This window comes from Heterodontus francisci, chromosome 13, assembly GCF_036365525.1.
Source record: "Heterodontus francisci isolate sHetFra1 chromosome 13, sHetFra1.hap1, whole genome shotgun sequence".
NCBI lineage: Eukaryota > Metazoa > Chordata > Chondrichthyes > Heterodontiformes > Heterodontidae > Heterodontus > Heterodontus francisci.
In genome coordinates, this window is record NC_090383.1 from 101,205,672 (window position 1) to 101,233,280 (window position 27,609).

At 41.6% G+C, this 27,609-nt stretch overlaps 1 protein-coding gene across 1 annotated transcript in view; it reads right to left on the minus strand.

The window, feature by feature from the left end:
- The window catches only part of LOC137376727 (formin-2-like), a 411,942-nt gene that overhangs the window by 151,843 nt on the left and 232,490 nt on the right, over positions 1-27,609 (minus strand). The window contains exons 14-18 of the mRNA XM_068045702.1: positions 12,468-12,556; positions 12,154-12,283; positions 6,441-6,587; positions 459-518; positions 160-280 (exon numbers count right to left, since the gene is read on the minus strand). Of these exons, the coding sequence (XP_067901803.1) occupies positions 160-280; positions 459-518; positions 6,441-6,587; positions 12,154-12,283; positions 12,468-12,556 (547 nt within the window). The remainder of the gene's footprint in view (positions 1-159; positions 281-458; positions 519-6,440; positions 6,588-12,153; positions 12,284-12,467; positions 12,557-27,609) is intronic.

A 27,609-nucleotide genomic window follows, 5' to 3' on the forward strand; every position in this document is an offset into this window, starting at 1 on the left:
AGCTTAGTTTCACAAAGGTCCAATTGCGCGGGAGTGGGAAAATAACGCTACTAAGTTTGTTGATTTGGTAATCCTCGTGTTTGCAGTTCCAGTCAATGCAATGAAATGGGATGAAACGTACACTGTTCACAGGTCAAGAACAGAGAGAAAATTATTTACCTTTCAAGTCCTTCTTTAGTTTACGGAGGTCCTTCTCAAAGTCCTCAAACTTCATCTGGGAAGCTTGAAATAAGTCCTGGGGTTCTGGCATGGGGAAGATGCTCTGTTCTGTACCTGCATCCTGAGACAGGACATTTGGAATTTATCAACCACAATAACCTTTCCCCTGCACCTTAATATAGCAACTACATGCATGATTTCATTTTAGTAAAATGAAAATAATTCAGAGTTTATACATAAAAAATACCTTTAAAAATTACCAGAAATATATAAATTATTCAGAAAGATTAAAAATGTACCTTGTCAAAATTACGCAAGTAATACGAAACCAGGTAGAACAGGAGGTTAATGCTGTTATCCTGAAAGAGATAAAAGTCATATGATACAAGGTGATATACTGGTACCTTTATTACCTGCCAAAATGGAGGGGACAGCCATGGCAGATATAGAAATTGGTGATAGGCCCCAAATTACTGCACATTCCTTCCCTAGCTACCATAGTCCTTCCCAACAGAAATCACCTTCATTGCAGATGCCAGCAAGAGCAACTGGCCTTACAATAGCTGAGAGATCCCCAGGCACCCGTTGAACTTGCCACAGACCGGAGAGAAGCAGGCTAAAACACAGCATGCACTCACCTCCATAAACCAGTCAACAGTCGCCATAAGTGCTGACCTCCAGTGAAGCTGCTATCTTTTTGAAATGATTCCTGCTTGCCTGTCTAAAATACACTCCGTCACTGATAAACAGCACTTTTAAAATAATCAGGCTTAGTATGGATTATAAAGCTGGCAGGACAACTAAAGGTGCTGAGAGTATTAATGGAGGCCAGCTAATATTGCCATTGCTACTCATTACTATAGGTAATAGGATGGTATCATCAGGGCAAGGTTTCCAGTCACTGTCCTGATGTCTGCAGTTAGGTCCGATGCCACGAGAGGCTGCGTACGTGGAAGGGCATTGCGAGCCCGCAGATCGTCCGATTGCGCAGCTGTTGTGCCTGATCTTGCTGCCAAAAAATAAAAAAATCCTGGCAGCCCTGACTCCTGCTACTCTCTTGTAACCTGCAAAAATCCTCAGATGAATCAAAAAACATAATAATTGCCAGGATAAGCTAAGCCAAGATGGTATCAAGCAATAGCCTTAGCATTAGACCATAAACAATTAAATTCAAATAAGTTTAAGTACACCAGTTTCTTTCAGTAGTACAGACCGCTAAGCTCACTTTTTCAAAATTAAGTGCATTACCTGTCATTTTTGGTAGCATTGCATATTTAACAAATTACATCATTTACCATCACACCCATGTACAAATGTTTACAATCATTAATACTGTCTTTATAAGCCTCATTTAAAGTATAGTAGATTGGCCTCTATTTCCAGTACTCCAATTACTAGCTGCTGATTCTTCGCTAGAATTGTTGCAGGATAACGGGATGTTGCCTCATTTGATGGCCCACTAGCATCAGTTACTTCCTGTATGACATAACTAAACCTCACCACTCAAGACAGATTTTACTCCATTCATGCAGTTTATATTAAACTTCTCCATTCTTGTAGCTAGGTTATTGATATACCATATGTGCAAGACAAAAAAATTGGGAACTGAGTTATCTAGCTGGGAGTCCCCTTCGTTACAGCAGATTCCACTGTAATGGTGAGAATCCCTGATCAAAGAACATTGACAAGAATGAAGTTATCTGGGTGGCTGTTATTGTCAGTATTCCATTGAAGAACAGTTACAAGAAGTTTGATAAACCACGGCTTTTTTTAAAAAAAAAATTTCTGTACATTTTTAAACACTTGTGACATCTATTCACTGTATAACTACACGGAGAGGTTACTGATGGTGCGCAGGAGGGAAATGATCAATATTGAGAGTCATTAACCCAGCAGTGCTTCAGTGATGTTGTCATTCCAACTATTCATCTCCCACACTGTCAAGGATTATTAACTCCTCTAATCCCTCAATTAGATCATTGGAATTCACTGCTTAAAGAAAACAAAATTATTTCAAAATTAATTTCAAGGCTCATGCTTTAAGCTATGATAACAAGTTCAAAGAATTGAACTTGTTCTCATTTACTAAGGATTGACAGGACAGTGTATAGACCTCGAGCATGTTGGGAGACAAAGTACAGGCAACCAGATTTTTATACTGTGTTCAGAGCTTAAGGGCATGCAAATATGAAGCTGATAAACCTAAAGCAAAATTAGGAATGTCAAGAAAACCCTATATGCATAATGGGAAATATTAATTTAATCGGCTGGAAACTTAACTTGTAGGATTTTTTCCATTTCGAGTCTAAGGTAACATTTAAAAAACTAGTAGCCAAGATGGCCATTGCACTTTACATCTGAAGTACCACGAGACTGAACTGGCGACAAAAAGTCCAACAAGAAGCTCAGCCAGAACAATGCTTTGGCTAACTGAGTAAATTAGCCAGATCACCCTGGTTAGCGGGTCATTCCAAACCATCTCAAGGCATTCATAATTGGAGACGTCCCTCTAGTGGGTAAACACTACTAACCCTACCTAAGAGAAGTTTTGGGTTTTAGACATTGGACCTCATTAAAAACAATAGGGAGTGAGAGAACCACGTGACCGTCTGTCCATCTCAGAAGAAACTGGAAGTTTTGTTACACAGACAAGCAGACGGGCAGTAAAAGAGCGGACAACAGCCGAGAAGGTGGCTGCTTCCTTGTCGCTCTTTCTCTCTCTCCAGAAAACATCATGTGAAAACAGTCTGTGACTGGGGGAACCTTCCAAACCTACAAACTGCTACAGCCAGCGACAAAAGGAAAGAGAGCCAACTACAATTCTGCCTTCAAGCAACCCTGAGCAAAGCAAGCCAACCAAAGTGCACTTTGACCAGCGAGGATTTCAAGAAACAGTTTCAGCCAAGGACTACTGGATTTACACACTGTATTTAAGTTCCATTTATTCTGGACTTTAATCCAACCACGAAATCTATTTCCCTCCATAATCTATTTGCGTGTGTGTGATTCTCGTGTGAATGTGTATGTGAAATGTTCAGCGTATTTTAAAATTGGGTGAGTGTTAAGTATAATAGACTTACCTCTTTCTTATTTAAACTCAAGAAAACCTGTCCAATTGGTTCTTTTGCAATCACAGGAAAGGAAAAAGGTAAAACATTCACTGAGGTGGTAAGTACAACCACTGTTTAAAAGGAATAAACCCTGTTGCAGACAAATAAGAGGAAGGAGCAAAAGGGGAGCCCAAGACCCCTTCCTCACCTGGCCATAACAGGAACTACAAATATATTAATAGATACAGGGAATTATTTTCATAATGTCAGAAATTGTCTTTTAGGAGGTTAAGGTTGGAAATTAAGTTTAAGATTTATATGAATGGCCACTTGGGAAACAACCATGGGTCCAGCCCTGACCTACTGGGAATTAAAAGAAAGGTAACCTGTGGAACACGACATCAAAAGCAAAATACTGCAAATGTTAGAAATCAAATAAAAACAGAAGATGCTGGTCGACACAGCAGGTCAGGCAGCATCTGTGGAGAAAAAACTGTCACAGACCTGAAACATTAACTGTTTTTCTCTCCACAGATGCTACCTGACCTAGTGTGTGTTGAACTTATGAAATTTATAGACAGGAAATGACCAGCTTGCCCATCAAACCTTCCCCATAGTGGTTGGAGTTGAATATGAACTTTGATGACCAGCATTATGAAAGTGCTTCCATTCTATAATTTTTGTTTGAGGACTCGGGTTTTAGAATTGTGAAGTTGGATGCATTGGAGGGCTAAAGTAATGCCATAGATGCTGGACTTTTTTTTTTTTTTTAAAAAGGGTCACTGGAAGGACTCTGTTTAAGAACAACATTTACTGGATGTCACACGTCTTGAGCTAAGTAAACAACAGGTGCCTTCTGACTATGGCAGTTGTTTACAAGAGAAGTGACATGCCAAGGTTTATGGTGCCCAAGAGTGGATTTCATTTCTGAATACTGTTTTGAGTCAGCTGGGTTTGTAGCCTGCTGAAAGAAACACACAGCTCATATTTTCTCCACCTCTGAGAAAGCGTGGAAAAAAAAATCCAGTGTGACAGCTGTAACGCCTGATGCTGCATTTCTCCCGAAAAGCTTTTTGAAGACTTCCTCTCGACGCCTCCTGAATGAACTGCTTCTGAAAAGATCCCAGTGACCCATCTGTGTGTATTCGGATGCCAGACTGTATGCCATCTGGAACATAACATGTCATCCTTTTTCCTCAAGAATTAACAAGTACTTTGGCCAAAGCGGCTTTATTTTTACTTTAATGTGTGCGCATGTGCACATTTACTGTCATATTTCAAACTGTGTTAAAGCTTTGCATTTTTATTGACCAAGTCCTGTTTCACAATAAATTCATACTTTTGTTTATTAAAGAAACCTGGTTGGTGGATTTTATTCTGAAACTAAAATAGGGAATATAATTGGCTACATCGGTAACTGAGTACATATTTAAATATATGTTGTGACCTGTGGAGAAGTGGAACTAGAGAAAGTCAATGCCCTGATCATAACCTACGTTAGAAGCTAGCAAGTTTAGGGTTTATTCCTACAGTTTATTGATATGTAGTCACCGAAGATCACTAACAACTGTGCCAATTGGATCTGGTCTGTTGAAATCAGTTGGATCAGAAAGCCATTTCTTATTTCATTTGTGTGTCCTAAATTAACCAGAATTCTTTGCAACTGATTTCGGCAAGATGCCTCAAGTTGATTTGGCTCTGGACAGAAATTCACATCACTGCTGATGACTCAAAGGCTTATATACATTTATGCTGCTGTTGGCCAATTTACCATGAAGTGAGTCAGCACAAATTAAAAATAACCAAAAACTAAACTTATAGTCCACAGATTCAGTAATTGGAAACAAATTGAGGCTGTTTAGTGCTACCGAAGGAAATGAACTCATGTTCATCTCTTTAATAGGCTATTTTTGATACATGTACTTATTTCCTTCACTGTTGGGCTCAGCAACCTCCAACCCACATCCCATGTAGGTCATCAACCTTATTTGTTACAGCGAGAATATTCAACAATTTCCCTCTCTTCCCAATTCCAGTTTCTATTTCTGAAGAGACTCCAAAGGTTGAAATCCTTTCTTTAAGCTAAAGTATCTATTTTAAATGATCTCTAAATGAAATGAACCATGAATCTTTTTCAGTATTTATTTATACGCAGATTAGGAACGGCAGCTCTTACAAACTCTTAAAATGATTAAATGAAGTTTTAGTTTTCTTAAGGTTTAAAACAATCATTTGTATCTTTCCAGAAATATTTTTGACCAGTGCTCGAACAATTTACATTTACTCAAAATTATATAACTTGTGTTCCAACAGGCAACTTGCTTTACATACATTACTAAGTTAGTAGCAAACCTCTGCCCACAAAACCATTCTGTAGCCTATGAAACTAGCTCTGCTGCATACTGCCTGTGGAGAGAGTTGCTTTAAAAGATTTTTCTTCTTTCTGACGTGCACTCAGCATAACAGCCTTACACACACCACAAAGTACTTTTCCTTTATGTGCCCTTTGACTAATACAATGCTACATGGATGCAGTATTCCTCAATGGATGTCTCTTCTGTAACCACATAAAAGCCAGTGCTGACAGCTGTCCCCCTATAATTCTGCTAGTGTGTGGAGCCAATGTCAAGTAGAACCCACATGAGCCTTTTGAATCCAAATTATTTGCTTCTGGATGGAAGGTATCACTTCCAGCGTCCCTCTCCCAAAATGCTGGAGAGGGCCATTGAAAGAGATGCTGGATAATATAATTTTAATTAATACCTTGGGTACAGGAAGCCATAAGGCATCATCTACAAGTATGGCATAAATACTCGAGATACCTAAATGTCCATATTACATTTTAACCCTGGGTCGATAACAGCCAAATAGCCTATACCAAAGAGCTGTCTGGAGCTTATTTCCTGCAGTTACCGGTCAATCACTGCAAGTTCCCCTAATTTAGCTACAGAGACTGCCTGTATATCTAAACTTTGATTTGTCACAACACTACATCACAGCAATAGCAGACAGCTGCAAAATTCCTAATGAATTTAAATTCAACTTAAGGGCAAAATTCCACAAACTGTACAGCAAGGATGATATATTTATCCATTTTCCATCAGCATGAGAAACATTTCTGTTCTTCTTGATCGTATCCTGTTTAAAACTGCACTTCACAACATTGCATGCAAGCAGTTTTGTTTGGAAGCAGCCAAGCAGTCAGAATTAGTGCACCTATCATATACTTACGCTGCTCTTAACATCTCGGAGCTTGGGAAGGATTTCTAAACCAAAGCCGTCTGCCTGGCCTCGACTTCTGTTCCCACCATTCATGTAGTTCCCAAAGGCAAGAATCAGACCCAGCACCTGTTTTACACTGGCACTTGTTTGGAGTGTCTGGGGCAAGAATAGAAAAAATGTTTTAGTTTAACAACTTTGACTTGATTGCTCATTAATTGACTCTGAAATATGTGCGTCATTTTAAGGTTAATGCACTAAAATCGGTCCTTTTGAACATAGAATCATACTCGTACAAGAGCTTTAGTGCTCACATTAGTGCTTTTCCTTACATTTCAAAAAGCCAAGAAAGTGTGAAAATAAACTGGGCAATGTCAGCTTTTCAATCAATAGAGTATTTACTTTCAGGAAATGTGGCACTGGTAAAGATGCATTTATTGCCGATTTGTAATCATTGACTCTACATCCGAATAGTTTGGTAGGTCACTTGTTAGTGGCATTTTGAGTCAACCACATAGCGCAAGACCAGAATCACATGTAGGCTGGACTCAGTTGTGGTGGCAGGCTCCTTTGCTCAAAAGGGCATTAAGTGGACACGTTGGGTTTTTAAATAAAATATCTTTCAACTTTCATTATTATTTTCCAATGCCAGCTCACAAATTAACAGATTTATTGACTCAGTTTCTCAGCTCAGCAGTGAGATGTGAACTTATGACCTTTGGATTGCAAGTCCAATACTATAAATACAAAACCATTCCCTATTACACTGGTCATAATTTATGAATTCTCATCTTTGTACTAGTATGCCTAAACAATATTTCCTTAAATAAACTTAGGAAAATCTATTAAAAATAAATTAACTAAGGTCACCAGATATTGTATAATTTATCACTAACCAAATCTCTCAGCCTGATATTATACGGAGTTTTTTTTTTGCTATCTACGATCATATTGAGGATGATTAAATGGAAACGCTAGCATTGACTGAAACTTGGCTCACTTTGCGATATCTCATCTTTAACCAAGGGCTCCATGCCTCACTATACTTTCCACCGTCTGCTTCACTCAAACCACTGGTGTGGCGGCCCTGGGTACCTTTAGGTCCCCCACTACTCCTCAGGAACCTTTTCCTCATTACAGCACACCAGATACTTCCATCCACCATTTTCTCTTTTTTAAAATCCTCATTGTCTATTGCCCCGAATCCCACCCCAGCTTACCCCCAAGATACTCATCCCTCCGCTCCTACACTCCTCATCCTTAATGATTTCATAGAATCATAGGATGGTTACAGCAAAAGAGGTGGTCATTCGGCCTAGTGTCCGTGCAGGCTCTCTGCTCGAGCAAGTCATCTGGTCCCACACTCCCCTGCTTTTTCCCTTAGAGCCCTGCAAATTTTCTCTCTTCATATAATTATCTATTCCCTTTTGAAAGCCACAATTCTAGATCCTAACCAATCACTGTGTTAAAAAAGTTTTTCCTCATATCGCCTTTGGTTCTTTTGCTATTCACCTTAAAAATCGGTGTCCTCTGGTTCTCGACACTTCCACCAATGGGAACAGTTTCTCCCTATCCACTCTGTCCAGACCCCTCATAATGTTGAAAATCTATCAAATCTACTCTCAAACTTCTCTTCTCTAAGAACAATCATTGAAACATACAAGATTCTGAACAGGCTGGATAGGGTAGACACAGAGATTATTTCCACTGGTTGGGGAATCTAAAACATGGGGGCACAGTCTCAGTATAAGGGGCCAATATTTCGGACTGAGATGAGGAGAAATTACTTCACTCGAAGGGTTGTGAATCTTTGGAATTCTCTACGCCAGAGGGTTGTGAATGCTCCATCGTTGAACACATTTAAGGCTGGGATAGAGAGATTGTTGGTGTCTCAGGGAATCAAGGAGTACGTCAAGCGGGCGGGAAAGTGGAGTTAAATCCCAAGATCAGCCATGATTGTTTTGAATGATGGAGCAGGCTTGATGGGCCAAATGGTGCATTCCTGCTCCTATTTCTTGTGTTCAATCACCTCAGTTTTGCCAATTTATCCACTAAACTAAAGTCGCTCAGCCCTAGAACCATTCTCGTAAATCTTTTCTGCACCCTCTCTAATGCTTTCACACACCTCCTAAAGTGTGCTGCCCAAAATTGGACACAATACTCCAATTGAGAGCAAACCATGCTTTGTAAAAGGTTCACCATAACTTTTTTGCTTTTGTACTCTATGCCTCTATTTATAACTGCTTCCTCAACCTAACCCGTCACCGTCAACAATTTGTGCACATATACCCCCAGGTCCCTCTGCTCCTGCACCCACTTTAGAAATGTATCCTTTATTCTATATTGCCTTGCTTTGTTCTTCCTGCAAAAATATATCACTTTATACTTCTCAGCGCTAAGTTTTATCTGTCACATGTTCTCACATCCCACCAGCCTGTCTACGTCCACCTGAAGTCTATCACTATCCTCCTCACATTTCACTATACTCCCAAGTTTTGTGTCATCTGCAAATTTTGAAATTGTGCCCTGCACACCCAAGTCAAGATCATTAATACAGATTAAGAAAAGCAGTGGTCCTAACACTGACTCATGGGGAACCCAACATTCCTCCAATCTAAAACTAACAACTGTTCACCACTACTGTTTCCTGTCACTCAACTAACTTGGTATCCATGCTGCTACTGTCCCTTTTATTCCATGGGCTTCAATTTTGCTGACAAGCCTGTTATGTGGAACTTTATCAAATGCTTTTTGAACGTCCATGTACATCACATCAAATGTATTATCATCAGCCCTCACTTATCTCAACGAAAATCTCAAATTAAACACAATTTACCCTTAAATCCATGATGACTTTCCTTAACTAGTCCATATTTGTCCAAGTGACTGTTAATGTTGTCCCGGATTATCATTTCTAAAAGCTTTCCCACCACTGAGGTTAAACTGATTGGCCTGTAGTTGCCTTTTTTTGAACAAGGGTGGAACGTTTACAATTCTCCTGTTCTCTAGCACCACCCTGTATCTAAGGAGGATTGGAAGATTATGGCCAGTACATCCACAATTTCCACCCTTACTTTCCACAGTATCCTTGGAAGCATCTCATCTGGTCCTGGTGACTTATCAATTTTAAGTACAGCCAGCCTATCTAATACCTCCTCTTTATCGATATTTAGCCCATACAGTGTCTCAACTATCTCCTCTTTCACTGACTTTGGCATCAGCTTCTTCCTTGGTAAAAACAAATCAAAGTACTCATTTAGTACCTCAGCCATGCCCTCTGCCTCCATGCATAAATCTCCTTTTTGGTCCCTAATTAGCCTGACTCCTCCTTTTACCACCCTTTTACTGTTTTGCCAAGAGAAATGTTTTAGATTCCCTTTTATGTTAGTTGACAGTCTCTTCTTATACTCTCTCTTTGCTTGTCATGTCTTTTTTTCCCCACTCGCCTCTCAGCTTTCTATATTCTGTTTTATTACTTCGATCATCAACCTGACATCTGTCATATGCACCCTTTTTGTGCTTCGTCTCACTATCTTTCATCAGGCAACTCTGGCTTTGTTGGTCTTACCTTTCCTCCTCATGGGAATGTACCTTGACTGTACACAACCAGTCTTCTTTTAAAGACATTGTTCAATTTCAGTTTTGCCTGCCAATCTTCTGAATCCAATTTACCTGGGCCAGATCCATTCTCACCAAATTGAAATTGGCCCTCCCCAAGTAATTATTTTTACTCTGCATTGCTCCTTGTTCTTTTCCATAGCCAATCTAAACCTTATGGTACTGTGATCACTGCGCCCTAAATGTTCTCCTACTGACAAGATTTCATTCTTCATCTCAGCTCCTCTTGTCCTCTAAATTCATTTTCCTCCCTAAACCTCCCCTATATAAACTTTCCTACACATATTCAGGACTGCCTCCTCAACCGCTTAATCTCCATTTCACTTTACTCCATGTCTTGATCACTTTGGGCGGCACAGTGGTGCACTGGTTAGCACCGCAGCCTCACAGCTCCAGCAACCCGGGTTCAATTCCGGGTACTGCCTGTGTGGAGTTTGCAAGTTCTCCTTGTGTCTGCGTGGGTTTCCTCCGGGTGCTCCGGTTTCCTCCCACGTGCCAAAGACTTGCAGGTTGATAGGTAAATTGGCCACTATAAATTGCCCCTAGTATAGGTAGGTGGTAGGGAAAATATAGGGACAGGTGGGGATGTGGTAGGAATATGGAATTAGTGTAGGATTAGTACAAATGGGTGGTTGATGGTCGGCACAGTCTCGGTGGGCCGAAGGGTCTGTTTCAGTGCCGTATCTCTAAACTAAACTAAACTAGTTTTAGTGGGAGTGGCAAGTATTGCTGGGGAGCCCTCCATGGGGCACAGGGTTCCCAAGCAAGAGGCCTCTCCCCCGTCCCCAGCCTGCAAGGAGGCTGCCAAGTATTATTGGATGGCTTCCTGAGGTGCTGAAGTGCTTATCTGCCACTGAAAATACTATTGGCAGTGGGAGGAGGCCCTTAAGTGGTAATTAATTAACCACTAAGGGCCTCAATTGGCCTGGGGTGGACAGGCTGTTTCTCACCTCCCCTGCCGCTAGTAAAATAGCAGTGGGGGCAGGTAGACAACGGGAATGGCGCCCCCACCCCCACTTCCCATGCTGCTCTGGGGGGGCGAGGGGGCGCCACAGGGATGTAAAATTCCAGCCCGTGTCTCTTGGAGCACAGGACTGTCACACTTAGGCACTTTATAGCAATTAGACATCAATGGTCATCAAACTAAATGGACAAGTATATTTTTATTTCTGTAAGGTGGTTCTTTCTTTGGGCCTCCTTATCTCGAGAGACAATGGATATGCGCCTGGAGGTGGTCAGTGGTTTGTGAAGCAGCGCCTGGAGTGGCTATAAAGGCCAATTCTGGAGTGACAGGCTCTTAAGCACATGTAAAAATAAATGTCAAAATTGTTTTAGACATCTCACAAATCTTAGTAGGTCATATCAACTTTAACCATCTGGAAAACTAGTATTTGGGCCAGCTATCAAGATGCCAACCAGACACCAGAACAACTTTCAAATGACAGGGGATAGTATTAAGTGTTTTAAGCTTGTATTTAGTAAAAGCAAATGACAAAAAAAAACAAATACCCCACCAAATTACATAAATGCACAAGGGAAAGTGCAGGAAAAGACGGCATATTCCAATGAGAGAACATCCATGTCTCCCTTGGGATCACCAGGTTAAACTAGGAATTGGACAGTTCCCCACTGTAATGCTCCATTTATATCTTGTTATCGAGATGTGAGGCTTGTTTCAACAGTCAGCACCACTGTTTACATGAAGATCTATTAAGTAACACTCACCATTTATTATGGCAAACTATTTCCAAACATCTTAAAAGATGATTCTGTTTCCACCTTACTCTTTCGGGAGTACATCTAAAAGTTTCAAACACTGCACCCTCCCCCACCCCTTGTAATTTACACACTTGCATTTTTTACCCGTAAAAGTCTTCAAATGCAAATTGTTTGGTGCACATACCACCATTCACCCGCCCCCACCACTAATAAGATGGTCTTTAAGACAGCAAAGAACTGTGTATGTTAGGGAGTGAATGTTTTTCATATATCGTCCTTTTACAAACCATAAAAGGCAACATTCAAAAGACAGAAATGAAGACTCAGGAGCCTTGGAAGTTTATAATGAGAATGGGGTGTATATTCTGTTTTGTGTGATGAGACCTACCTTGCACAACCTGTCCATTATTTCAAGCTTACGGTTGATAGCAGCAATATTTTCCAAGAAAGTGGACTGGAAAAGGATACAAAACACTCGTTCGGAGAAATTGACAATTTGAGCCAGCTCATAGAGGAACCTGATGGGAAAAGAATAATCAGTCATAGCGTGCTTCCAAACTTGGAGAGTTCCAGTCTCCCAGCACATATGCCAACAGGCAATAAACTATCAGAACCAACTGATTAAAAAGTAAACACATGTAACATTAGCAGTTGAGAGACAACAGGCCAGAAAGGATTAAATGCTGCTTCCAGAAAGCTTACTGCTCAGGCTTGTCCAAAGGCTTGGCATTGTCTTTGGATGACTTTTGGATCTGTTTTTCGATTTTCTCCAACTCTTCTTGCTGGGCTCTCTACATATAGAAAAGAAAAGTTCAGCAATTAAGCCCTATACAAAGTGCATTAATTAGGTGAACTTGACTTGCAAACAATCATACCCTGTGTTTTGTGACAAACCTGACCTCTACGTTCCTGCCTCGGTGACAACAGGTAATTTAACAGCCCTGCCTGGTCTTTTCTTGGCTTTGTGGAGAGCATTATCAACTCAATCTCTCGGTTCTAAATTACTATTCCTGCTCTCCTGATTTGAAAGCCTGCATAAGATTGCCTAGGCCATTGCTCCTATTTCTCACCTTAGCTGCTGTTACAGGTTTGTCAGGCTTCAGCTTCTATTTGAAGCAATAGGTCTTGATCTATCTTGCCAATTTTATCCTTCTCACTGGGGTACACTGCCTTGTCAGTCTGGCCATTACTTACATGAGGCTTAATGGTGAAATGGTGAGTGTCAGCAAGTTATATGACTGCGGAGGAGGGAAAGGGTGGGCAAATTCTAGGTTGAGTCATTCTCACCCAATACCATGGTGGAGCAGTAAAGGAGTGGAGACCCTGCCTATGTTTACTGTCCCTAATCAGGGAATGGTGAGGCCTGGCTGATTGGGTGTTGAATCTATTTGCAGTATTCCCACGATCATCCTAACCAGCATCAGAAAATGGAGTGCAAAATGCATGAATTAAATTGATTTAAAACTGTTCTTTGCAGCCCTACGGTTCAGTCCCACACTACACAATGAAATTATTCATGACATTTTAACAAACACTTGGCACCTAAATGTATTTGTGCAGGCCATGAAGAATGCAGATTCACACGGTGGCGCAGTGGTTAGCACTGCAGCCTCACAGCTCCAGGGACCCGGGTTCGATTCTGGGTACTGCCTGTGCGGAGTTTGCAAGTTCTCCCTGTGTCTGCGTGGGTTTCCTCCGGGTGCTCCGGTTTCCTCCCACATGCCAAAGACTTGCAGGTTGATAGGTTAATTGGCCATTATAAATTGCCCCTAGTATAGGCAGGTGGTAAAGAAATATATAGGGACCGTTGGGGATGTTATTGGAATATGGGATTCGTGTAGGATTAGTATAAATTGGTGGTTGATGGTCGGCACAGACACGATGGGCCGAAGGGCCTGTTTCAGTGCTGTATCTCTAAACTAAACTAAACTTGGAGCCTATTAAACAGGGGTCATTTTAGCCTAACCCACCCAACGGGAAACTGACAAGGTTAAGACCTGCTGCCCGAATCCATTTTCCATTGAGGTCACTGGAAAATAGGAAGAGAAAAAAAGACAGGGTGTAAAACAGATAGCCAAACGGAGTCAGTTCCTGGAAGGTGAGTTAGGTTAAAATCACCCCCCTCAGCTCTTCATTGAGCGTGCATTTTATTAAGTTTCCACCAAGTGATTTGTCCGGCTGAGGAAGAGGCATTAATGGCAACAGTTCTGAAGGAAGAGAAATAATACCTGTGCAAAGGAAGCCATTGCTAATATCACCAAGCATTAGGTTACATCAAGTTATCAGGAAAGGTTATGTGGTCAAGAGCATGGTTGGGAGAGGTCAAGGTGACAGGAGACAAGAAAATGAGCCTGATTTAAGGACAGGGGCAGAAAAGAGATTTGTAGGAAGAGTTAAAAATAAATGCATTGGGATAAGGAGGTGAGGGGTGAAGAAAGGGAATGAAAAGAAAGGTAAAGCAGTAGACAATTTCAATCTTGGATATGAAGATTTCTATGAGCTGTACACATTTGGCATTAGAGGTGAGGGAGGAAGAGAGCCAAATATTGCAGCCGGTCATTGATCAGAGGAGTTTGGAATTATCTTTACCTTTCACAATTATTTTGGTTTCAGGAAATGGTCAGCTAGATCAGGTGGAGGAGAAGGATGAAAAAGGCTGCAGCCAGGATTTGGTTACTCACAGGATGTTGACACATTCATCCAAAATAAGGATGTGGAGAGGAATGACCCCGGTCTCAAGGGAGTGAACAATCTGCAAGGTGATGTGAAGTGGGCCAGTAGCTTAAGAGTCATAGAGTTAGTTTGAAATTTCAGTGGAGAGGATAAAAGGACAGTGAGGTTAAGAGTAATTATCCCCAGGCAATGATATTTGCTGGCAAATAGTGACCAGACTGATTGTAGTACAAAGGGTTTCTGTGACTTGTTTATAGCAGATTTCTTGAAATAAAATGACTTGGAAGTGAAGAGCTTTCTAATTGAAAACAGTACCATAGAAGTATTACATTCCAGTAAAAGTGTGATGCAGATATCATTCATTAATATATTACAAGACTGTCTGCAACACAGAAGACAAACATGTCATCAGAACCTTTGATCAGCACACCACCACAAGTTGTTTTAAGGACAAAGGATTGAGAAATTTTCAAGAACGTATAATGTGCACAGGGAAAGGAATATACACTATTTTCCATTAGCACGACTTTAAAACCATTTGAGTCAACTGTTTATTTATGAAGGTTTAAACATTTAATAGCTTCAATATATGGTCATCGCTCAAGAAGCCAAAAGCATTACTTTATAACACAGATGAATGGATTCAACTGACTTGGTAACCTTTGAAATCTCGAAATGGGGGTGGTGCAACCATTCACTTGAAGCAGAAAAGGCAAAATGGAGACCAATGCATCATCCTTTTAAAAATAAAGTTATGTTTTACAAAGATGGAATGGTCTTAGTTGACAATGCTTAATCAAGCCAAATATTTGTAATTATCATAGCTCACAAATAAGCAACTACTGGTGAATATGTCAAAGGCTCACAACTATTTTCTCCTCTGGTGTAGTAAATTCAGAATATGCAGGTAAAAAAAGTTAGGTAAAGTGAGCCTAACTTGTATTTTTTTTTTTGAAGTAACATGGTACCAAAAAGAAGCCAGCGAGTGCTAGCGAAGAGAGGAATAGGGAGAGAGAGGAGTTGAACACGTGGCTGCAGGGATGGTGTAGGAGGGAGGGTTTTGGTTTCCTGGATAATTGGGGCTCTTTCTGGGGTAGGTGGGACCTCTACAAACAGGATGGTCTTCACCTGAACCAGAGGGGTACCAATATCCTGGGGGGGAGATTTGTTAGTGCTCTTCGGGGGGGTTTAAACTAAATCAGCAGGGGAATGGGAACCTAAATTGTAGTTCCAGTGTACAGGCTGTTGACAGTAGTGAGGTAGGGGATAAGGTTACAGGGACGCAAGAGGGCACTGGCAAGCAAGAACTTGGTTTAAAGTGTGTCTACTTCAACGCCAGGAGCATCCGGAATAAGGTGGGTGAGCTTGCAGCATGGGTTGGTACCTGGGATCCTGATGTTGTGGCCATTTCGGAGACATGGGTAGAGCAGGGGCAGGAATGGATGTTGCAGGTTCCGGGATTTAGATGTTTCAGAAAGAACAGAGAAGAGGGTAAAAGAGGGGGGGGTGTGGCATTGTTAATCAAGGAAAGTATTACAGCGGCAGAAAGGACGTTTGAGGACTCGTCTACTGAGGTAGTATGGGCCGAGGTTAGAAACAGGAGAGGAGAGGTCACCCTGTTGGGAGTTTTCTATAGACCTCCGAATAGTTCCAGAGATGTAGAGGAAAGGATAGCGAAGATGATTCTCGACAGGAGCGAGAGTAACAGGGTAGTGGTTATGGGGGACTTTAACTTTCCAAATATTGACTGGAAATACTATAGTTCGAGTACTTTAGAGGGGTCAGTTTTTGTCCAGTGTGTGCAGGAGGGTTTTCTGACACAGTATGTGGACAGGCCAACCAGGGGCGATGCCACATTGGATTTGGTACTGGGTAATGAACCCGGCCAGGTGTTCGATTTAGATGTAGGTGAGCACTTTGGCGATAGTGATCACAATTCGGTTAGGTTTACCTTAGCGATGGGCAGGGACAGGTGTATACCGCAGGGCAAGAATTATAGCTGGGGGAAAGGAAATTATGACGCGATTAGGCAAGATTTAGGATGTGTAGGATGGGGAAGGAAACTGCAGGGGATGGGCACAAACGAAATGTGGAGCTTATTCAAGGAGCAGCTAATGCGTGTCCTTGATAAGTATGTACCTGTCAGGCAGGGCGGAAGTTGTCGAGCGAGGGAGCCGTGGTTTACTCAAGAAGTTGAAGCGCTTGTCAAGAGGAAGAGGGCGGCTTATGTTAGGATGAGACGTGAAGGCTCAGTTAGGGCGCTTGAGAGTTACAAGCTAGCCAGGAAGGATCTAAAGGGAGGGCTAAGAAGAGCAAGGAGAGGACACGAGAAGTCATTGGCGGATAGGATCAAAGAAAACCCTAAGGCTTTCTATAGGTATATCAGGAATAAACGAATGATAAGAGTTAGAACAGGGCCAATCAAGGATAGTAGTGGGAAGTTGTGTGCGGAATCAGAGGAGATAGGGGAAGCGTTAAATGAATATTTTTCGTCAGTATTTACAGTAGAGAAAGAAAATGTTGTCGAGGAGAATACTGAGATACAGACTACTAGGCTAGATGGGATTGAGGTTCACAAGGAGGAGGTGTTAGCAATTTTGGAAAGAGTGAAAATAGATAAGTCCCCTGGGCCAGATGGGATTTATCCTAGGATTCTCTGGGAAGCCAGGGAGGAGATTGCAGAGCCGTTGTTGTTGATCTTTAAGTCGTCATTGTCGACAGGAGTAGTGCCGGAGGACTGGAGGATAGCAAATGTTGTCCCCTTGTTCAAGAAGGGGAGTAGAGACAGCCCTGGTAATTATAGACCTGTGAGCCTTACTTCGGTTGTGGGTAAAATGTTGGAAAAGGTTATAAGAGACAGGATTTATAATCATCTTGAAAAGAATAAGTTCATTTGCGATAGTCAGCACGGTTTTGTGAAAGGTAGGTCGTGCCTCACAAACCTTATTGAGTTTTTCGAGAAGGTGACCAAACAGGTGGATGAGGGTAAAGCCGTGGATGTGGTGTATATGGATTTCAGTAAGGCGTTTGGTAAGGTTCCCCACGGTAGGCTATTGCAGAAAATACGGAAGTATGGGGTTGAAGGTGATTTAGAGCTTTGGATCAGAAATTGGCTAGCTGAAAGAAGACAGAGGGTGGTGGTTGATGGCAAATGTTCATCCTGGAGTTTAGTTACTAGTGGTGTACCGCAAGGTTCTGTTTTGGGGCCACTGCTGTTTGTCATTTTTATAAACGACCTGGAAGAGGGTGTAGAAGGGTGGGTTAGTAAATTTGCGGATGACACGAAGGTCGGTGGAGTTGTGGATAGTGTCGAAGGGTGTTGTAGGGTACAGAGGGACATAGATAGGCTGCAGAGCTGGGCTGAGAGATGGCAAATGGAGTTTAATGCGGAGAAGTGTGAGGTGATTCACTTTGGAAGGAGTAACAGCAATGCAGAGTACTGGGCTAATGGGAAGATTCTTGGTAGTGTAGATGAGCAGAGAGATCTTGGTATCCAGGTACATAAATCCCTGAAAGTTGCTACCCAGGTTAATAGGGCTGTTAAGAAGGCATATGGTGTGTTAGCCTTTATTAGTAGGGGGATCGAGTTTCAGAGCCACGGGGTCATGATGCAGCTGTACAAAACTCTGGTGAGGCCGCACCTGGAGTATTGCGTGCAGTTCTGGTCACCGCATTATAGGAAGGATGTCGAAGCTTTGGAAAGGGTGCAGAGGAGATTTACTAGGATGTTGCCTGGTATGGAAGGAAGGTCTTACGAGGAAAGGCTGAGGGACTTGGGGTTGTTTTCGTTAGAGAGAAGGAGGAGGAGAGGTGACTTAATAGAGACATACAAGATAATCAGAGGGTTAGATAGGGTGGATAGTGAGAGTCTTTTTCCTCGGATGAGGATGGCAAACACGAGGGGACATAGCTTTAAGTTGAGGGGTGAAAGATATAGGACAGATGTCAGAGGTAGTTTCTTTACACAGAGAGTAGTAGGGGCGTGGAACGCCCTGCCTGCAACAGTAGTAGACTCGCCAACTTTAAGGGCATTTAAGTGGTCATTGGATAGACATATGGATGTAAATGGAATAGTGTAGGTCAGATGATCGGCGCAACATCGAGGGCCGAAGGGCCTGTACTGCGCTGTAATATTCTAATTCTAATTCTAATTACCATCTCCATTACAATTAAAACCAGAACTTAAGTATTTCTCAGCTTAGGGCTTCTCCTAGAAAAAAGTTCATATTGACTACCACTTAAAGTATTAATATGGCTTAATGATATATAAACCCAAGCAAATCTAAGTAATAGCACAGGATGGCTGAGAACACTCCTACTTCAGAAGGACTACAAATATTTGAGTTGATTTGTGGGAATTGGAAGAGGAAGAAAGGAGACGTCCATTACCTTGAAATTCATCAACTCGGGTAAGCCAAACAAGTTTTACCTTTGGGTTTCCACTTATGTTTTTTTTTTCTAAGCCCTCAATTCAGGCTACTAGTGATTAAAAAAACCCACAAAAATAACCACACACTATTCAAAATGGTCTATGTTGAAAAGAGTGTTGCGACCAGGTGAGGAAGGGGTCTCAAGCTCCCGTTTTTCCCCTTCGCTGGTTTGACCGCAACAGGGTGTAATCTTTTAACACAGCGATTTAGCTTACCATCTCAGCGAGCACTTGTTCCTGTTACTCTAATATATTTGCAAATGAACCAGACAGGTTTTCTTGAGTTTAAACAAGAAAGATCTAAGTTTATTAACCTTATCACTCTAAACCGGTTAGAATTACTAAAATATGCAATGCATCCACGCTCACATTCACACAAGAGGCACACAAATAGATTACACAGGGAAAAGGGAAAAAAAAAAAGAGTTGGGAGGTTGGAATAGAGTCCTTAATAAAAATGGAATTTAAATACTGAAGCTTAGTCCCAGAGTCCTTAGTTGAAGTTGTAGTTAAACCAACAGCAAAATACTGCAGATGCTGGAAATATGAAATAAAAACAAAATGTTGAAAATACTCAGCAGGTCTGGCAACATCTGTGGAGGAAGAAAAAAAAAGAGTTAATGTTCCAGATCAATGTTCTGGTGAAAGGTCATTGACCTGAAACATTAACTCTGTTTCTCTCTTCGCAGATGCTGCCTGACCTGCTGACTATTTCCAGCATTTTCTGTTTGGATTACTGTCAAATCAACTATGCTTAACTATTTTAATTTCCTGCTTGATCATAAAGTTCCTCTCAAAGCTTTATTGGATCTGGATTAGAGAGGGTGTAGGAAAGATCCACGCGAATGGTTCCAGGGATTAGGAACTTCAGTTATTAAGATAGATTGGAGAGGTTGGGACTGTTTTCCTTGGAGGAGAGAAGGCTGGGAGCAGATTTGATAGAGGTATTCAAAATCATGAGGGGTCTGGACAGAGCAGATAGAGAGAAATTGTTTCCACTTGTGAAAGGATTGAGAACGAGGGGGCACAGATTTGAAGTAAAAAGCGAAAGTGACAAGAGGAAGAACTTTTTCACGCAGCGAGTGGTTAAGGTCTGGAATGCACTGCCCGAGTGTGTGGTGGAGGCAGGTTCAATTCAAGCATTCAAAAGGGAATTAGACTGTTATATGAGAAAGAAGAATACGTAGGGTTACGGGGAGAAGGCAGAGGACTGGAACTAAGTGAATTGCTCATTCAGAGAGCCGGTGCAGATATAATGAGCCGAATGGCCTCCTTCTGTGCTGTAACAATTCTGTGATTCCAAGAGCTGGATCAGTCCAGTTGATCATCATCCCATGGCCTAACTGATGTTAGTGTAGAGAAGATTCTGAAACTAAAGCAGTATTAATACTGCCAGCACCCATTTTATTTTAAACATTTTTACAAATTGCTTGGTCTCCCCAGCTATACTTTCCTGAATCGTCCTCGAGAAATCAAAGCTTTTTTCCATTTGGGATCGTGAAGGTTAAGGGGTGACCTGACCTGAATTCAAGGAAACTCCCTGCACTTCCCACCCACCCCCCCTCTCCCAACACTGCTATGGGTCTTTTACAGTCGCTAGAAAAGACAGATGGAGGCTCAGTGTAACATCCCATTACAGGTGCTCCCTAGTATTACACCGGGATGCAAGCCTAAATTATGCACTCAAGCTTTGTTGTGGGCTTTCACTGATTTTTTAGCCTAGAGTTGAGTGTTACCAGCTAAGCCAAGCTGATACTAATTTAATAAAAAAGGGTCAATACCACCACCCTCGATAACCATTTTCCTGACAGTAGAGTGAGTGAAAAGAGATCCAGGAAGTGCCCAGAAGGATAAAAAGGTTTGTTTTTAGGAAAGGAGACCTGCTTTGCAATTATTGGATTCCTATTTTAACATAAAAATAGTTCACTTATTGTTTTTGGGAGAAATTCATAATGCTGATGAGAAGCTCTTGCATGCCGCCAGTCAGATTGCACTGCATTACTTTAATGTGGATTTTTTGGTGATCGAGTTACAAACAAACCCAAATGCTGTGGCTCTGGAGGGGAGACAAGCTGGCCGGGACTCTGGCTTGCCGAACCACTTCAAGCACGTCCGCCCAACCATATCCTGTGTGCTTCCAGTACCAGCTTCCAGTGAAAGTCACAGCATGAAAATTCCAAACATGCAAGTGAAATATTTTCTTTATTGCCTGGAAGCTGACAAAAACAATTGTGCAAGAGGAAGAAACTGGGATGTGGAAAAAAAATCAAGTATTTGGGATTTTAAAAATATGTAAAGTGTGTTCATTTTACATACTGTACAGAGGCCATCCTAGAAGAGATAACTTTGAAAAGCATGATGAGGCCATATGAGAAAGGAACTTCCAAGCAAGCTGGAGCAAGAGAATTATCTCTTGCGTAAAAGACTGAAGCGAATGTTCAGTCAGTATTAATGGTTTATAAAATCTTGTCTCAACTAACTAAAGACATGCTTTGCTTTTCGAAGTGACCCTGCAGCATTACCACAGCTTTAAATTTCAAAACATATACATTCAGGTCTGTGACCCAATATATTAAAAACAGTTTCGCTTTTTAAGAGAGCGATCCTCTTTCCTTCTAACATAGCACTCATCTTCAAGTTCTGTCTTTAAAAAAAGACACACATTTTGCACCAATGTTTAACCTGTCAAAATGAATTGCAGTTTGTCCCGTCGCAACTCTGAAACATGGGCCTAGAAACCACTGGAAAAATAACTGCACAGCGCTCGCCATTATTAATGTGTAAAGAACCCAGCAATTTGCGGTGAGGAAGATACACGCCAAGGGTTGCCAACTGCCACAAATTGCTGGACGATTTGTGATACTCTGCTGTTAGCTTTGTAAAAATGGAAGCTCGCCCTCCCGTCAATCTCCCAATGAGTTTCAAGAAATTGCTGGTTTTGCACCGTAAATAAAAATTAATCTTGCCACAGACATTTAGGGCTGATATTTAATGAGTTTCAAAGTCTGACATGCCACTCAACATTGGAGACCCAGAAATGAAATATTGAAACTGTAGAGTTGCAGTCATGTAGTTAGTGAATTGTCCCTCAAGGTTTTTCTAAATTTGACATATTTTTCTTCCCACTTTTCCTTTGTCTCATGTTTTTCTCTCAATCCATTCTTTCTTAATTTTCTTTCTGTATCTAAGTCAACTCTAATTCACCCTATTTCCTTCTGCTTCAACTACTGTTCTCTCTTTATCCTTAAATTTAATGGGATAGTCTATTGGACTTGACATGCATGAGGCCCCATAGGGCCCATTGACCTCACCGTGCCGTTACTAATTCACAGTTTCGCACTGTAAATCGCTGGAACTATGATCTGGAAGGTGAGATTTTAAAAAATCCAATTCACAGCACTCACTGCGAGCTGGGCTTCTCTGGCAATTTCCAGTCCACAAAATGGAGAGTAAGAAACAGAATTGCTGCAGTATGGAATATTCATACTGGTAATTATAGCTTCATGCTTTAAAACAGAATACACAAATATATGGGTACACACACACACACACACACACACTATACATCCTCAAGATGTCCCAAAGTGCTTCACAGCTAACAAATTATCTTTGAAATGTAGTTATTGCTTTGCGGTCAAACGTGGCAGTCAGTTGCCAGAAAAAGTCCCACAAACAGTTGTTGAAATAAGTGACAAAATAAATTTATTTTGCTGGTGGTTGAGGGATTTATCTTGCCTGGGAACTGGGAGAATGCTTCTTTGAATGGTGCCATAAGATCTCTACACCCACCTGAACAGGCAGGTGGTTGTTCAGTTTAAATGTTTCGCCTGAAGGACAGCACTTCCATCAAAGCAACATGCCTTTAATGTTGCATTGGAGTGCCTACCTTGATTGTGTTCAAGTCGTGGGTTTGGAGCATGAAGCCACAACCATCTGAAGAGGGGAGGAAGAAGTGTAGTTTTTGATTGCGTTAAGGTAAGCTCAGTAAATATTCTGTAGCATGTTTAGTGAACAGAAACTTCTTAGATAATTCAGAGGCACAAATAGCTACATTTTATTCACCTTATCTGAATACTCCCTTTCCTCCTGTAGCCTCCACCCCTCCCCCTCCCAAAGAAACCTCCATTGGGCTTGTCAAGGTGGCTGGTGTCAATAGTGTTAATAGCACACATTTGAATGTGCTCAATGGTTTTTGTTGTGAACTTCTGTCCATTAGCATTTGGGTTAACAGTGTCCCAAGTCTTTTCACATTAACCCAGAATAGGAGAGAGAATTCCAACCTATTGGGCTGGGCTGCTTTCAAACTCAAGTGTCAGAGGTGAAAGACCAATGTTTTAATCTGAGAAACGCTACACTGCGAGATGCCATCTTTTAGATGAGGCAATAAACTGAGGCCCCATCTCCCCTCTCAGGTGGGCATAAAAAATCCCATGGCACTATTCAAAGAGGTGAGGGGGCATGCCGGGGAGTGTGGGGGGGGGGGGGGGGGGGGTGCGAGAGGAAAGGCGAGTTGGGGCCAGGGGGAGGGGGGGGGGGTGGTGGGGGGAGAGGTGAGAGGGGACAAGAGGAAAAAAAAAGAGAGACCAGGATGATCCTCAGTTGAAAGGGCAACAATTTCCTAGGACACCCCATTGCTGCTCTGAGTTTGACAAGAGGGATGAAAGGGCCACCTTAAATTAGTTTTCTCTTGCTGCAAGGAGAAAGATACCCATTCCACTCATGCCAGTCAGTCAATCTCTAGTAAAGATACATAGGGCTTATTGTGCTACCTGACTAACAGCTACTCTGAACCTGAACTAATTCCTCTGAACAAGTAACTAAAATAAACCCACTTCCAAGCAATAGCTCGTGTCCAAGCTACACATTTGTAACTAAATTATCACTTCAGTTTCTGCAGCTTCCATACATCAGCAAGAAGTGGACTGGAAGAGTTAACTTGGATTTGAGATGATTGCACCTCATTTACCAATACTTATGTTTAGGAAAACACACATATACTGCCAAGACACCCACTAATGACGTACTATTTACTCACGCCTACATAACCCTTTATGTATATAGAAGGGAATCTCATGAGGAAAATTTGGTATGATCATAGAACACACTTATTATAAAAGAATGCATTACTTCATAATTATTTATGATTTATATAGCCACTGTCTGAATATTTAGGAAGCATTTCATCTTCTGAATGATTTACCCTTTCCACTTTTATTATACCCATATGGTCTAGGGTTTTTCTGCAGACATGATACATCCTGGCAATATGTTTTTCCCCTTTGCCAAAGACATGGTCATCTGGTTTAATTTCATTGAAAAAGTAAACAAAGCAATGCCATCTTGGAATGGTAGTAACATTTTCAGGACCTTTCTGCTCTGCAGCTTGAAACCTTATGTGCAAAAACGGTGCTTTCAGTTTTCAGAGCACTGCATGAAAACTGGTGAGCATGTTTCATTCTTTGATAAAATATTCACTTGTAATATAAGGTTCACTGGACAGCCAGCAAGAGTGCAGAGATTTTTTTTAAATGAAGTGATTTGAAAATGTTTACCTTGTACCCATTTCTAGCCTGCCTTCTGAGAAGCAGGTCAATCACAATGAGAGAGAATCTAACCAACTCTCCTTGACATTCAATAACATTACCATCGCTGACTCTCCCCCACTATCAACATTATGGGGGTTACTATTGACCAGAAACCTAACTGGACCAGCCATATAAATACTGTGGCTACAAGAGCAGGTCAGAGGCTGGGAATTCGCTGATGAGTAACTTACCTCCTGTCTCCCAAAGGCACAAGTCAGGAGTGTGATGGCATACTCTCCACTTGCCTGGATGAGTGCGGCTCCAACAACACTCAGGAAGCTGGACACCATCCAGGACAAAGCAGCCCGCTTGATCGGCACCCCATTCACCAATATTCACTCCCTCCACCACCAACGCACAGTGGCAGCAGTGTGTACTATCTACAAGATGCACTGCAGCAACTCACCAAGCCTCCTTCCAAACCAGTGACCTCTGCCATCTGGAAGGAGGCTTGGTGCATGGGAGCATGACCACCTGCAAATTCCCCTCCAAGTCACAAACCACCCTGACTTGGAAATATATTGCCGTTCCTTCACTGTCACTCGATCAAAATCTTGGAACTCACTCCCGAACAGCACTGTGGGTGTACCTGCACCAGTTCAAGAAGGCAGCTCGCCACCACCTTCGCAAGGGCAATTAGGAATGGGCAACAAATACTGGCCTTGCTAGTGATGCTCATCCCAAGAAAGAATAAATTGTTAAATAATCCATGCATCAAATTTGTTTCCCAGACTGTTTTAATAGTTGAATCCCAGTGTGGCTTTGTCCTTATTCCAAGTTGTATTTGCCTCCAATTTTAGGCCTCCCACCAACGCCCATTACCGCAAAACAAACTACTTCCTTCTGCTGTGAGGGAAGAATCGGGCCCACAGGCTTCAGGACATCACACTGCCTTTAACCAAGTGAAGTAAGTGACTTTTCTCACCATTTTGTGCGTTAATTTCACTACCAGGATCAGTTATCCCTGTTCTGCAAGCTCTCCCAGACTCTCACTTCTGCTGTTAAGCAGGTGCGCTAACAGATTGCCAAGCTCCTTTCCAAACCCCCCGTCAATGCCCACTGGGCCAGTTACTTGGAGGCTACAAGTTGCCACCCATAGTGGACTATCCTGTAAATTTCCCTCCCCACTTTAACAGACACCTAAACCCACTGTCAGAGGTGCTGCATTTCAGATGAAACATTTAATCAAGGACCTGTTTGCTGTCTCAGGTACACAAAGATCTCACAGCTATTTGAACAAGAGCAGCTGAGTTCTCCTTGGTGTCTTAGTCAATATTTAACCCTCAAGCAACTTAAACAGATGATTTTTTGGCCATTTACATCATTGCTGTTTACACACAGCAAGTTCCTACGAATTGGTTGTCGCATTTCCTATTTTACAACAGTGACTACACTTCAAAAATAACTTCACAGATTTAAAGCGCTTTGGAACATCCTGAGTGCATAAGAAGTGCTATATAAAAGCAAGTTCGCTCATCATTTAACTCAATATTTTTCATATCAGGAACACAGCAGCTCGGAGGTCTTTTACTATGATATTGAATGTTACTGCATTCAGCATCCCCCTCCCAATGGTCTTTAAACTCTTTCCTTTAAGATTATTTCCTATTGAAATAAGATGCCAACAGCTGTTTGTTGCCTCAATTAAGTGTGAAGCTAGACTGCGTGTAAGCAGGCCTATAGACTGTAAATGTGAACACAGACTGCTCTTGTCCAACACATTCTTTCCAGCAGGTGTCAATATATTGCAATAAGCCTGATGTTTCCTGGTCCTGATTCAGGAGCACCAAGGTCAATTGGTTTACCCCAATACCTACCCCAGCAGAGAGAGATCATGCAACATAAACCAGGAATCAAACCCAAGTGCTTAAGACCACATTTTTAACTAGGAGAGTTCAGGACCCATCTTTCTTTAACATAGAATCATCTGCTGGTATATTGTAGCCCAGGCTGCAGCAAGACTAAGAACAGACTCAACTTGGCCAATGAAAACAGCCATGTTCAAAATGTTTAAAGGGTCAGTGTAATCATGAAAAAAAAAGTTTGCAAACAAAACCACAAAATACCCTAATTTATATGAGTGGCAACATGTGTCGTTAGGATATCAAATGACATCCTATGAACTGACACTGAAAACTTAGGAGAGTCCCAGTATCAAAGGGAAGTGGCCAATATCTGAAGCAGGGTGTAGCCTGACCAGCTGGGACCCAACTACACAACCAGAAATTCGACAGGGACTGCAGAACACACACACATTGTATTATACAATAAAACTGAATAAATCAGACATGGAAAATGTATACACTGAAGTTGACTTTTTTTTAGGCTAACTATTTTGATATAACCGCTATGTCTACAGTAATATACACAAGCTGACAAAACTAGAGGGACAATTTCTTTCATCTCTGGCTTTAAAGCACGTGCTTAGTACTGCTCAATGACAACTGAAGCACATTGCACTCTCATGAGAGCTATCAAAATGCTTTTCAAAAATCTAAAAAGTAGCAAACTTAGCAAAAATAGCATGACCACCATCAGCATCTAGCCAACACGGAAAAGATCAAAAAGACTTAAAAGAAGAACACTGCTTTGTGATCCATTTCAAATGCTTCAGTCACAAGCAGAAGCTTCAGTCAACTGATGTGAACCATGTACTGCAGTGCTATAGAGGGGGAACAGAACATTATTACAAGCTGGATTTCTCCACTAGTGTGGCAATGTTCCCTCTCCCCGCAGTGCCAATAGGACTCAACTGTGCTCAGGTTTCCCTATAAAGTCTCAAGGGGGAGGAGGGGGTAGAGCATTATTCAAAGTGAAGTCGCAACCTGCAGTGTTATTCCTTTCTTATGGTCAGTGCTTGCAAAACAAGCTCCAAGAAATGTATCCTCCAGTAAATCATATCTGCACTACAGGCAATATAGATAGGAGGAACATCATGACCCTAATAGAGAAAAAAGTCACAAAAAGCTAGAGTTTGGCATAATACAGTAGCACCTGGTTCAGATTGGAATTTGAACCAATTCACCATTTCTAAACAGAAAGTCAAGGTAAATTCAAGCCTTTGATCGTCTTCTACCAGCAAATGCCAATATAAATTTACAACAGTTAAATATCGATTTGCAAACACATTGGCTTCCCCAATGCCAGAAGCAATTCA